We start from the raw sequence: 14687 nt of genomic DNA, 5'->3' as shown, positions 1-14687 counted from the left end.
TCCCCCTAACTCTGTTCATCCCATCCTAAAGACCTTTAAGTTCCCCTCAAATGATGTCTGCAAAGAATGGTTTCAAAGTCCTCTTGCCATTCTGATTGTTTTTTACTGGATTTGCTACAGTTTATCAATAGCCTTCCCAGAGTAGGGCACCAAAAGTCAACACAATATTCCTGGTGTGGTTCTATCAAGACAGAATACAATGGTGCTATCACCTTCCTTGTTTAGGACACTATGCCTTATATTACCCAAATGGGTCTATGTTCCCTTCTGTTTGTTGTGTTGCACCATGATGCAGATCTTAAAAAATCCATGCCCATTCATCTTGACTGTTTTGTCTCTACCCAACTATGAGTTTGAAATAAAGGATCCAACCAATATACTAGAAGTCTCCCTTACTTTACTATCTCAAGGATACTAGTGGAACACTTTGGTTGTCTATATGTCTCTCTTCATTATTGCCATATGACCATTCCATATTTTCTTCCTATCATACATTTCCTTGAAGGTACATTTTATTCCTCCTCTTTTTCAAACTTCATGTTATATGTTTCAGTCTGCTCAGATCTTCCGTGTACCTCTCCATTACCTTGTGTGATATTTATTTTCAATTCTTTAACACTTCTGTATGTCATATCTTACCACCTTATGGTAATACAGGTTGTTGATATTAAAAAGATAGGTCTTTATTTTCCTGAGAAATGTAGGGTTCTCAGAGATTCCTTTGTCATTTCCCAAAAGCCACCCAATCTGCTTTCTTTCTCCTGTTCATGCTTTCTAATATATTAGTTCACATACATTCATTCACCTTCCTATCTGGTGCCTTCATACAATGAGTCATAAAAATTATATGATGTATGCCATAGGCATAATTACAATTTTAAATCAATCATCAAAATCACTTTTAATTTTTTTAAATTACTTTTAATTTCCTCTTAAAGTTAATTATCAGACTAGTCAGTGACTCAAATTCCACCCCACCTGGCAATAACTTCATCCCCACTTGCCTTCCCATGGTCAGAAAAGCAGGCTGTAACAGTCTCTAATGGGACTCATAACACACAAAGGTATTTCCTCACCTCAATCCATGCAGGGCTGGGAAGAGATATGGTCTGTTAAAGGCACAGTCAATTACTACATAGAACCATGATTTTCTATTTTGAAAAAAAGTGGGGAGTTACACATTCCCAGAGAACTTCCTTATCATTATACAGGTTTTGAAGAAGCTATCAGTAGCAGGGATCTTAAAGATCTTAAAGGATGTCTGGGGAAACTGAGGCTAAAAGCAAGTTTTCTATATTCTAGTCCATATACAGGAAGTGAGAAACAATACTTAAGGGAAGAGTATTAGTAAATAAAGGCATTACTTTTGCTCTTCTATAATTATTACTATCTGGCTAAATAAGGAGTAACACCACAAAAGGCTTTCATAACATTAAGTCATATCCAAGGACCTCTTTCTTATATGTACTTCAAAAAGAATCATATATCTCTCCTCCTTTCCCCCACAGAACATTTAACATATTTTAGTTTTTGCATCCAAAAACAGCAGCATTAAGTGTAATTAAAGACATATCATACTTCTTAAGAGAAATTTTGAGAGAACTCATCTGTTCTAAGGATATTCCTGCCACAACATTTTAATAAATTAACATCCTTAAAGAACATTGGAAGAAGACATGATTCAATATACCCTGTCAAGATAAGGATGTCAATATATAGTATCTATTAGCACAGGCACATGCACTGACCCAAATTACTGTGCTAACAAGTAGTAACATAAGTAAAATAACAGATACACAAAAATAATACAACTTAAGAGTTAATGGTATCACTCTAAACTACTTCACTTCGAGATGTTTGAATACTTAAGTCAATTCTAAAAGAACAAATTATTTTATGTTTGATCTGATTGCAAACAGAAATCAAGGAGCAGAAGGTGGGTTTTCCATGTGAAAAGAAGGAAGGATAGGCCAGAGAAAGCCCATGGGCTCCAATGAGATACACACAATGTCAAGAGAATGAAAGGAAGGCCTTAGATCAATCAATGAGTACTCATTAAGCCCCTACTCTGTGCCAAGCAATAGATAATTCCCTGTGGAGAATTTATGGTAAGAAATAAATATACAACACACAGAGTGAGAAAGAATGGGCAAATTTCTGTCTGTCTCATGGGAGTCTCATTGAATTCAGTCACAGAACCTTCAAAGCATCAATGTTCAGGTTCAGGACCATTATCTAACCAGCACCCTATGCTGTGAACATGTTCCTGCCCCCTTATCTCTACTTCAGAGAATATCTCACTTGCTTCAAAATACAGGTGAAGGACCATTGTCTCTTTAATATGATGCTTTTCCTCATTCCCAAACTGCTAGTGTTCTAAGAGCCTCAAATTTATTCTGCATATACTTATATATGTACATGTCATTTCACTCAATAAAATGCAAACTTTCAGAGTAGAGATTTGATTTTTCTTTTTTTGCCTTTGTATCCCATTACCTAGTACAGTGCCTAACACACAATAGATGCTTAATAAATGGTTTTTGGTTGACTGATGACAGATGTCCTGTGCAAAGCTGAAAAAAAAAATCCCAACTACCCAACTGAGGAAAATCAGGGAGAGGAGCTACAAATGCATTTTAGAACTGATCCCATTATTTCTTAGGATGCCTGTTGGCCTTGAATGCATTTAACATTACTTGGCAAAATTATTTTCTCCTCTGAGGTCATATATTTTATATTTGTCAGATTCTTTCTTTACCTGAACCTGATTAAAGTAAAAGATACTATATCAAGTAGAAGTCAAAAGAGTGGCTCCTTATGCAAATAAATGCATTTTCACTTCATAAATATTGCCTATAGCTGTATCACTTTATGTGCCTGAAAGTCCTGTTACTGCTTGAACTAGTACTTCTTTTTTTTTAAAATTTTTTTCTTTTTTATGGGACAATGAGGGTTAAGTGACTTGCCCAGGGTCACACAGCTAGTAAGTGTCAAGTGTCTGAGGCTGGATTTGAACTCAGGTCGTCCTTAATCCAGGGCCAGTGCTCTATCCATTGCACCACCTAGCTTCCCCCTGCACTAGTACTTCTATCAATGAATGGTTTTCCCAGAGGGAATGTTTGATAAGGCAGACTTTTACTATTCTTTGTGGATACATAGTTACCCTAAAGTAGGCATGCCTGCCAAGTCTGGCTCATGGCAGGATATGATGATGGCATATACGTTTCTGCAAAGATAACTGTATATGGAGCATCTGATATCAATAGTGAAAGATTGCTTTCTCTACTACCCAAGTTATTTACCCACACCCAACCCCAGCCTGATTCCTTTTCCTAGTTTCAACCTCTTTAAAAAGTTAATCATGAACTCTAAGGGAATGCTTAAAGGCAAATAAGAATTTTTTCAATAACAACTATAGAAAAATTTCCTAATTTTACTTTTGTTACATATGAACTTTGTTATTTTTTCTGGAAAACCAGAGATGAGTCCAGATTATGATAACCAAAATGAAATATAATACTCAGTAAACTTCTTTCAAATTCCTACTCATTATTGCTCATTAACTCTTTCACACTAACTTGGCCTTATTTTACCATAAAACTAGTAATATTTTTATCCTAAAATATGAGAAACAAAACTTTGTATGTATAGACATGAGTATACACACACACACACACACACACACACTCATATGCCAATTTAAGCAAATTTTTATCAGGTGATCATGTGAGGGTTTCCCTGTCTCTAAGACATACTACTCAAAAACTGTTTTTGCAATTTACACTTTCTCTCTATTTCTAACACCTGGGAATCTACATGAATAAGTCACTAAGAGCAGACCAGATCATTTCTTTTTATTAGAAACAGTAGTGGAATCCCTCTAACCTACTATTTAGTATGTAGTTTACGCATGTGCAAAATTAGTCATGTATCTAATGCTTTTTGTCAGGAATTATTCTAGGTTGTTTTGTGCTATTATTTTTAAAAAGAAACTTTCCCTGCCAAACTAACATTCATTGATTAAATTAAAAATGGAATTTCCCCCCAAAAAGGAAATATCTAGAAAAGATATACACATTTCACTTTGCTACACAAGTGGGGGTGGGGGTGGCGCATAGGGGAGAGACAGGATGAGAGAACCAAGGGGAGGTGGCAAGCAAAGAAAGACAGCAAGACTGCCATTCTTCTTTTAGGTACTTGGACTCCAAACTTCAGTCATCTTTGATTCTTTGACTCTCTCCTCTAATTCACTACACTGCTCTCCAATCCAATCGGTTGGCATCTGTTGTTGGAAATACTACTACCACAGTTTCAAACCTTCCTCTTTCCCTTTGCTACATTCATACCACCCTAGGTGAAGTCCTCACAACGGATGCTTTAATTCAGCCTGTCAGCATTAATAGTCTCCTACTTTGTCTCCCTGCCTCTAGTCTCTCCTTTCTCTAATTGGTCCTTCAGTCACCTCTTTAAAATAATAATGTTCTTAATTTACAGGACTGACTACAGGCCTTTCCTAAGATAAACTATGGATGGTTTTAGATGGGCTTCAAAACAATTTGGCTCCAGCAAACCTTTTTGTTGTTGTTCATTCATGCCCAACTCTTTGTGATCACATTTAGGGTTTTCTTGGCAAAGATATGAGAGTGGTTTTCCAATTCCTTCTTCATCACATTTTACAGATAAAGAAACTGAAGCAAACAGTGTCCCACAGCTAGTAAGTGTCTAAAGCCAGATTTGAACTCAGGAAGATGAGTCTTCCTGACTCCAGGGCTAGGTGTCCTATGCACTATGGCACCACCTGGCTGCCCCAGTTCAATTACTTTATTGTTCCACTAATCAGGACCACTAACTATCCCTGGATTACATCCTGTAGAGCCCTATCTCTATGCCTTTATATATCCCTATGTCTGAAATGTTCATTCATCTCTCTGTTGAGATGTTCTTCCTCCAAAGCACAGCTCAGGTACCATATTTGCCAATTTCTCACACACTCCACTTCCTACCAACTGAAGTGATCTGTCCCTCCTCAAATCATAAAAATGTTTTTGTTCAGATATCTCCTTTGTGTGTTTCACATTTTCTTATAGTATATTCTTTTCTGAGGAAAGCCTTTGTAAAGCTTATGTAAATGTGTGATGATCTTATGCCATATTGTAAACTCTGATGGCAAGAGCTGTACAGTTGGGTTTTTTATCTTTGTATCTCCTGTGTTAAGTATATTGCCTTGCATATTGGAGGCATTTGATAATTTCTGACACAAAATATAGCCAGTGTGAACTTGAAATCATGAGTTATAAAGGTTCTAAATGTCATTCTCCTTCCCAATCATGATAGATAAAATTCTTCTGTGATACCTTTGTGTATATTGAGGGGCATACATGTCTAATCTATAATATGCTTGCAATCTTGGGGAAATTATTTCTAAAAACCATTTTATGTCTCTGATTCTAAGTACTTATGATTTGAGTGATAAATTGTTTCAGATTCAAAGAAATGGATTTTATTCCATTTTTTAGTCTTCATGTTGAGGATTCCTTTTATATTCCATGTGGTGAGCATTACACAACTTCAGAGCAAGCTATATAAGGAATAAAAAGGATGAAGACATGAGACACAGGCTGATCCAAGAATAGGTTGATTCAGAGGTAACAAGATCAAACTACAGAAATAAAAGATATTTTTAAAAAGAGATACAGAGAGAAAATGGGGAAGGGAGCATACCCCACTAATTCATATAGTTGTTTTAAAAAAGATAGGAGAGGGTAAAATATTTTAGTATTAATCCTTGAATCAATGAATAATGGACAGAAAATAGGGTGCCAGGATAGTAGAAGATGGCAAAAACCAGTTTATATCTACCAGATTTAACCACTAATACCAACTAAGCACCTTAATATTTTATCTCCTCTACCCTCCCGCCTCAAAAAAGAAAAGCGGCAGAAAAAGACACAATCCTACTTATTAATATCCCTGTAAGGTGTTTTAAGAACCCTATGAGGTAAATGGCACAAGTATATATATATATATCCATTCTATAGATGAGGTAATAAAAGCTCAGAGAGTAGATTTTTCTCATGCCCTCTGACTCAAAATAGAGTATTTTTTTTAACTACAGCACACTGCCTTTCTACAAACCTTTGAAAATTCTCTTTTGTCATTACTCTTAGGAGGACAGTGAGAGAGGGCAGTAAGAATAACAGGGCGGGCTAACAGGGTTACTGAGGGGTGGATGAAATTACATTACTTTAAAGGTGCATCTTATATACATAGGAATCAATCTGATATTTTTATTCAGCTCTTGTTGACTTGAAATGAAAACAAATCCTTCTAAAATATTACCTGGCAACCACTTAACACAACTACCTTGAACCATCAGAGCACTGATGTCATTTATCCTCTCCCTGGAAAGGATGTACTGAGAATGAAAGAGCTTTTGAAATAAAGGAACACTATCAGTTTTACTTACCATAATATGGCAATAAAATGAGTTTTTCCCCACCTCCCTTTCTGAACCCCTATCCTACCTCAAGTTTTCTCTCTCCTGCCCTTTCGTATTGCCTAGTGCCTTACTTCCCCCCCCCCCAGGGCAAGGGGGGTTAAGTGACTTGCCCAGGGTCACACAGGTAGTGTCAAGTGTCTGAGGTTGGACTTGAACTCAGGTACTCCTGAATCCAGGGCCTTTGCTTTATCCACTGTACCACCTAGCTGCTCCTAGTGCCTTACTTTTTGACATCCAAAGCCCCCCCTCCAATTCACCTAAACCCAATATCTTAACTTCCTCACCCAAAATGCTAATTCTTGACTGAATTGAGGCTGATCTAAAAAAAAAAGATCATTTAGATCTGAATGACCATAGACTCCTAAGGATCATTTATTTGTATTTTAGAAAAGTTTCTGAAGCCCAATTCATCTCTTGTTGGTAGACTTTGAGGGTTGGGAGTGGTTGGGAAGAGATACTTGACAGCTGGGTGGCTGTGAGGCTTCAGGCATCTCTTGGCTACTCTAGGCTGTTCTCTCCCTCTTACCTCGTTTCCCATGAAATTAAATAGTTGGAATCAACATTTCTAGCATAACCATACACTCAATCCAATGAACACCACGCTCAAGAGCATGTATACACACACACACACACCATAAGAACCTTTATAAGTCACTCTACATTGTATTAAGTTCAGTAAAACAAAATAAACAAAATGCCTTTGGAATAGAAACAGTATGTGGGGTAATTTTTCTAATTACAAATCATGATCACAAAGGAAGAGTTGACCTGGGTACAGAATAAATTGAAAATCTTGTACAATTGCCTATTATTTAAATATGGATACATGTGCTTTTATATGTATAGAATGCCACAGACCCCTATTTAGGAAACCCCAAAGCTTTTGTTTTTCTTAAGATTATCCACCTGACTTCCCTTTCTATGCACCCCCTCCCTCAAGGAGAAGGTGACATAGGTGAAGTGACCAAGTCATTCAATTAAATTCAAATGAATGGGCAGCTAGGTGGTGCAGTGGATAGAGCACCGGCCCTGGAGTCAGGAGGACATGAGTTCAAATCCGACCTCAGACACTTAACACTTACTAGCTGTGTGACCCTGGGCAAGTCACTTAACCCCAATTGCCTCACCCCCCCAAAATTCGAATGAACAAGCATTTAAGTGCTAACTATGAATATTATAAAGACTTTAAGGAAGCTCTTATTTTCAAGGCACATACATTCAGCTGTGTATAGGAGCATTATACCAGGCATAACAGTATACACAAAATATTTTAAAGAGAAGGTAATGGCAGGGATATACTATCTGCCTTCACAAACTCAAAAGTCCAGTCAAAGTCCTTCTTGATATTCCTCCAAGAAAGCATTCTAATCTCAGTGCTTTAGAGTCTTGGCTGTTCTCCATGCCTGGAACACATTCTGTCCTCACCTATGCCTCTTAGAATCCTTGTTTCCTGAAAAAATCATTTCAAAGTGCCACTTTCTACATGAAGTCTTTCCTGATCCTACAAGCTTCCCCCAGCCAATCTCTTTGTATTCATTTCATGTATAACTATGTGAAGTGGTCCAAAAATCTTAGTACCACTTCAAGCTATTCAAGCCTGAAACTGCACTGAGGCTTTTGGTCCACCTTGTGTTAGCACATGCTATCTCCCCCAACTGAATGTAAGCTCAATGAGGACAGGGTTCCTCAAGTTTTGAATTTGTCTTTGTATACCCAGTACACAACACAGGAAAGGGCACTTAGGCTTACTAAGATCTTGTTAACTGATAATAAAAGAAGGGTAAAGAGAGAGATAAGGAAGGTAATCCCCTATGAGGCATTGTCTGAGCTGTGCTTGGAAGGAAACAAAGGATTCCAGGATGTAAGGATTAGCAGGGAGTGTATTCTAGACTTGAAGAAATGCATTTGCTCAAGGGAGTGGAGGTGGGAGATGAAATGCTGGGCATTCGAGGACAGCTAACATGTCAACTTGACTAAAACGAAGAGCACATATAGGAGAGTGCTGGAAAAGTATATGGATGCCAGAGTATAGAGGGGCTTTAAATGCTAGACTGAGGAACTTATATTTTATCTTTAAAAGGCAAGAGTGAGGCACTGAAGTTTTCTTTTTTGTTTTTGTTTTGTTCTTTCTTTTTACATAAATATTGACACGGTCAGATCTGGAATTCAAGAATGCTGACTTGCTGGTTTTGTGGAAGACAGATGGGCAAGTGAGAGAAGCAGGGAAGGAGACCAATTAGAAGGCTACTGCAAAAACTCTAAGTGAAAGATAAAGATCACTTGCATTTTATAGAATCAAGATATGAATGGAAAGATGTTATGGAGTCAGTGGCCAATTAGGAAGTTCCCTTCATCACAATAAAAAGTTTTACTTTTCTCTCAGTTTCCTCTCTAAAGAACTTGACTTTCCTGCCTTAATATTTCCTAATTTAATCCATTTTGAAGACTGATCTAATATTCTTATAAAGTGCCAAATCACAGAGATCACGGATGCTAATGTCTGTAAATGAGAAGCTGAATTGTAATGATCCGAATTCCAAATAGCACATAATGACTAATTCACATTCAGATCCAAGTCAGATAGAGGCCCACAGATTGTGAGGAAACAATTTGATCTAAATTGTGGCTTAAATGAAAACTGAGCAAAATTCTTTATGTGTGTGTGTGTGTGTATGTATATATATATGTGTGTGTATGTAAATGTATGTGTGTATGTATGTATGTTAATGTATATTTAAAATAGACAGATATAGATGCATATAAAAGAAAATCTAAAAACCCTCTCTCCAACCCATAGCTAAAGTATTCAGAGCAGTGGTCATGATTCTGTTAATATATACTTATCATTTTGCTTATTCATTTTGATCATATTCACCTCTTATTTATAGGAGCCTACAATATAGGTCTTCAAACAATGAGACCTGCTGCCCTATTAATTTTTCCCTCCTCATCTAAAAGCACCAATACAATAGTAAATAATTAAGAAAGCTTCCGAAACAATCTACAGGCCCATTTGCTGGAGGAGAAATAAATCAAAGAAGGAGAAATGAGACCCCTCATCAATGCTTTCTTCTGTTTATACATTATCCAAATTATGTTCCATGACACTCATAAGTAAAGTTGTGTCAAATAATGTTTCATACAGAAAGTAAGTACAAGGCTATGGGAGTCAGAAGGTTCTGAATAAGACTTACTACGATGCATGTTTTATTCTGCTCCTAGAGGTAGAAGACCAGAACTCAATAACATTGCTTTGACACCTGCCTTCTATAAAGCCAGCTAACTTATTTTGACATTCTAGACCTGCTGTTGTATTCCCTGCCTGGGTCCCTTTCTCAACAGTCCCCTCATCTACTATCCTCCTTTTCTCTCAAGTCTACCTCTTGTCTTTTCTGAGTAACTTAGGAAAAGTGATGCATCTCCCCCTCTGAAGGACTTTCTGGCTCCTGCCTGAGCCCATCACAACATGCTGAAGAGCTCAGATTCACTCTGTCAGACTCAATCACCTCCTCAGCAGTAAATGGACTATTTAACTGACTGATTCCAACATCCTTTCAACTGTTCTCTTAGGAAATGAGCTATTTACACTAATGGCTGGGTTCCTGTACCCTGACCAGTCCCTATTCCTAATTGAAAAATGTCTATCTACTCTTTTATACAGTGTTATTATCAAATATAGTCTCCTCCCTTCAACACAGGTAATATACTCAGAGTAGTGCATCTTAAATGTAAAGCAGACTTCCTGATCTCTCAATAAGCAGTTTATGCCCTAGAGTAGGTTACTCTACCCTATTTCAAAGTGCCTTGTAAAACCCAAATAAGTATGTTAAACCATCTAAGTCTACTCTTTAATCCAGTTGCATTTTTCCGTTAAGGAAAAATCTCCATTTGATACTATTTCTAAAAGAGAACCACAACCTATTAATAATTTCCATTTGTTCCTCTCATTAATATACATTTACCTTCCTACCTGCCTTTCTAAAAGTAGCCGATCTTTTAGCATCTTACGTTATTTTCTGTGCATTCATCCTTTTCTAACTGTTAATCATTAAGCTGCAATTGGCATTTAAAAGAAATACATTCCATTAGCCAGTTTCTTAGCATATCAGCTTCCCTTTGATAGAGTTGTATTCTCCATCCTAAGAGTGTGAAGCCACCAAAGGTACACAGTCTATTTTGAGCTAAGAAGCATGGTATTATGTGAAATAATGACATTTTCTCATTTAATTTTTTTGTTGTTAACACATCACATCTCCCATCTGTATTTTGGCCCTGTCACTTCTCCAGAGTAGCTACCACCTTTACAGAACTGTGACAATTCCCAAGTCATTTTCCAAAGGCTTCATAAAAGGTTAGTCATCATTTATGACCTATTTTTTGCAGTTGCTTGTGTCTATTATCTCTCCTTTATTCAAGCTGAACAATTTCATTAGCTCATTAGCTCTTATTTCTCCCATCTTCCAAATGTGGTTCATCTGGAGCTGTCTGCAATCCAAAGTTTTACTTAATGAATCAACCCCTCATTGACTTCTTCCTGGGTGAATATACCCCAACACATGACATCATACTGACCTCAAGCATTTGCTTAGTCAACCTTTTGGGCTCAGTTGATTTAGCTGCTTTATAAGTTCTGTATTTGGAAAACTCAAGGCATTACCTCAAGGCATTGCCAGGACCCTAATACATATTTTATCCACCTCCCAACCACCAAAGCAGCTGAGGGTGACAATTACTTTCCAATTTTAAAGCAGTCCTGGGATTTCCCCGTCTATTTTGTAATTATCAAAATTTTGGTTTGGGTTTTTTTTTTAATTCTATTCTCTAGATGCCACCTTCAAAGAATCCTTCTCTACAACACAGTTGGATTCATCCATAAAAACTAAATGGGAAAACATTTGAGAGTTCCGGAGGCAACATGAGGAAAAGAGGAAGGACTAGGAAAGAAGATAAGAAAGGTATAAAATTTCTGCCATTCTTCAGAAATACTTCAGACTGAAATGGTAAGGAGAGAGGACATCTATAATTTTCCTATACTCCAGTAGGAGAAACAATATGTGACAAGTAAGAACCGGAGGCCATGAAAGGAGATTCTTGGAGAAGACAGTAACACCCTTGCCCACCTAAATTTGGTACAATCAGGAAAAAGAAAATGAAATCAAAACATCAATGTCATTCTTCCCTCCCTGGTATGAGATTGTCCACCAAGAATTGACAAGCCTAAATTGACACCTCCACCTTCAGCAACACAAGCTCGCTAACTGGGATGGGATAGCCGAGAGAATAGGTTAGTTCTTACCTTATTGGAGTATGGGGGCTTGCTTAAGTTGATTCCATCCCGGACCAGTTTATCCCTGATCATGATTTTCAGTTTGAGTTTGGGGTAAGTCACCAGTTCCTTGCTGCGTGACCCAGCTTTCTGGTTCCTGGAGACCCCCCTGGATCCTTGGGTCTGGCTAGACTGAGACTCCCTCCAAGCCTGACCCTCATACTGCTCCACCAGGTGGCTAGTGTAGATTTCTGGGGAAGGAGAACCAGGCTGCTGCTGCTGGGGCTCCAAGGTGAAGTAGAGACCGGCGGCATTGGCGTCCTGCTCCCGCAACCTCCTTACCGCGTCGTGGATCCGGCGCCGGTGCTGGGGCGCTAAGACCCCGATGGCGTCCAGGTCAGGATCCCCGATCTGTTTGCACACCTCCAGGTCATCGTAGCCATTATCCACGAAGGATTCCGCGTACTGGGGGAGCTGCAGGGCTTTCAGCCATTCGTAAACTATGTTGGTGCACATAGTACTCACTACTTTTACAACACACACCGAGGGGGTCGGGTGCGGGGGGAGAGAATAACCTACAAATCCAAGGATAACAATACTTGTAACTTTTAATCCTTTTCTTTCCACGGAGGAAGTGGGGAGGGGAATGGGGGTGGGGGTAATCAACAATCTGAGAAGCTGAAGACGGAATAACACGGAACTGGAATCAGGAAAATAGCAGATACCTTTTTAAAAAATGTCTAAAAAATTTTTTTAAACTAGAAGAAAAATGTAAAAGCAAGAAAATTAAATCCCTCCCAAACGGCAGCCGCAGTTCACAGACAGTGATCTATTGCTGCTTATTCCCTCGGAGCAGGCAAGCTTCTGTCACTGGTTTGAGGATGATGGGTGGCTGAGAACAGGATTTAATCACAGCCCCTCTTTGGAATAAGCCCGGTTCGGGGGCTCTCTCTGGGCGACACGAGGTTAGTCCTCGCTTTCCTTCAGTTTCTCTTCCGCTTGATTCAGTGCCGTTCGTCTCCTTTCCTCTGTGGCTTCATGCATCTCTATTTACTATTTGCTCCTTGTTTGCTTTTTAACACGTAGTACCATGTTGAGGAGGAGGAGGAGGAGGATCCTTCAGCCAGACAGATGCACAGTCGCCCTGATGTGTCTCATCTACGTATGTGTTATACACCTCCTCCTCAGCACCCTCCCCGTGCCTGTCCCGTGGTTTCTCAACTGCTGCCTGGAGGGAGGGGTGAACCTCAGCCGCTGCCTTGTTTCTCTCCCCCCCTAAACAGGGCTTCTCTTGCATACAGAAGCAACCTGGTCCGCTCTTTCCAGTTCCTCCCCCTAAACAGGACTTCTCTCACATACAGAAGCACCCACGTCCTCTTCTTTCTGTTCCTCCCACTTTGCCTTGATCAACCAGGATGGTAGTGTGGATTCCCGACCCGGGGCCACAGGCAAGGCGAGGCTGGATATCCAATTTCCCTTCTGCCCTCTTTTTCCTCGCCAAGTTGCACCTTTCTCCTGTCCTGGGCAGCGCGGCCCAGCCAGTGCCAAGCTCGCCCCTCACCCTTCAACTTGGCGAGCTGCGCATCTCTTTCGTTGACTCCACGTTGAGCTCGGGGGGAGCTGCCTCCAGATTAGGGGCTGGGGGAGCGGGGTGGGGGTGGGGGGATGGCGGTAGCGTAACTCTGGGCAGCTGAGGAGGCCAAGAAGCGAAGGGCAGGTAATCAAGGGCCTCCGCACACCCAAGCCCCGCCGTGGGTCCGAGACAAGAGCTTGCTCAGCCTGCAGCGCGTCAGCTCACAGCGTCTATGCGCTGGGAGATAACTAGTTGGCAGGGGAGGCTCCGAACGCTCTCCTGCCTCTTTCCTCCTCCACCTCGGTTATTTCCAAAAGTTGGGGGGGGGGAGGGGAACTTTCTCCTTGATCTTCTTGCTCAGCTTCTCAACCCCCGATCTTTCTCTCTTCACCCTCTTCCACTCAACTACAGTATTTCTGGGTCCTCTCTGTGCTGCGTCTCTGGCTCTCCCGGAGAAGGGCGCCCTCCCTTGAAGGCCGGAGCAGATTCGGTCAGGGAAGAAATTTTCTCTCTGCGGTCAGAATAGACCTCAACCCCGAAAAGTCTTCTAGACTTTCAACTTTGGAACCAGAGGACTTGAAAATAGATCACTGGCTTCACTGCCTGGAGAGGAGGGTGAAGGGGGCAGTTTGGATTTTTATTTTGTTTTGGCTTTTAAACAAAAAGGACCTAGCTCCTACATTTTACTTCTACACTGGCTCCAAGAGCCGGAACCCCGGGACTGAGCCCCAGTCCGGTCCTCTCAAGTTCCAAGCGTCCATTCACCGCACCAGCTGCTGAGAGAGAATGACTAGGGGAAAGCGCCACGTGGAGCTACTGCTGCCTCAGCCTTCTATAAACACAGGCTATGAGGAGAATGAGGATGCCCTTTTCGCAGGTGATTCCACTGTGCACCTGAACGACTTCCTGAACTTCTGACCCCTTTTCTCCCCAAGTCTCCCCTGCCGCCCGCGTAGTTGTTACTTTCTGCCTTGGGGATCTCCTGGGTCTTCTCTGCACCGAAGGATCAGTCTTCGGGGAGTTCATACGCCCCTCCCCCCCAACGCCCACCCCACCTGCAGAGTCCGTTTAGTGGGGCTTTCTCGCCCCTCCCCCTTGGAGAGGCCAGCTGCGGGAGCGGCCAACCAGCCCTTCTAAGCCACAGGAGGGATGGGCTTTTGGACCCTACTGTCGGGGTCACCCGGCTAGGTTCGGGCGTTGAGCGGCCGCGGGAGAGGGTGACCGACTACTCCGCCTGTCTCGCAGCTTGCTTGTTTTGCAAGCTGGAGCCGGCTCGGGCGCGCCTCTCTCTGCCTAAAACCGGACTTGCAGTGCCCCCTCGCGTCCACTAGCTGCAAACCTTGGGGTTT

General features: G+C 40.7%; 1 protein-coding gene across 1 annotated transcript in view; it reads right to left on the bottom strand.

Annotated features, from left to right (window-relative positions):
* SAMD5 (sterile alpha motif domain containing 5) overlaps nt 1-13415 on the bottom strand; it is a 36817-nt gene extending 23402 nt beyond the window's left edge. The window contains exon 1 of the mRNA XM_044000453.1: nt 11796-13415. Coding sequence (XP_043856388.1) covers nt 11796-12281 — 486 coding nt within the window. The 5' untranslated portion in view covers nt 12282-13415. The remainder of the gene's footprint in view (nt 1-11795) is intronic.
* Nucleotides 13416-14687: the final 1272 nt, after the last annotated feature.

This window comes from Dromiciops gliroides, chromosome 4 (genome assembly GCF_019393635.1).
Source record: "Dromiciops gliroides isolate mDroGli1 chromosome 4, mDroGli1.pri, whole genome shotgun sequence".
Taxonomy (NCBI): domain Eukaryota; kingdom Metazoa; phylum Chordata; class Mammalia; order Microbiotheria; family Microbiotheriidae; genus Dromiciops; species Dromiciops gliroides.
Note: the sequence above shows the minus strand (reverse complement) of the source record. Positions and strands in the feature narration are given on the sequence as shown.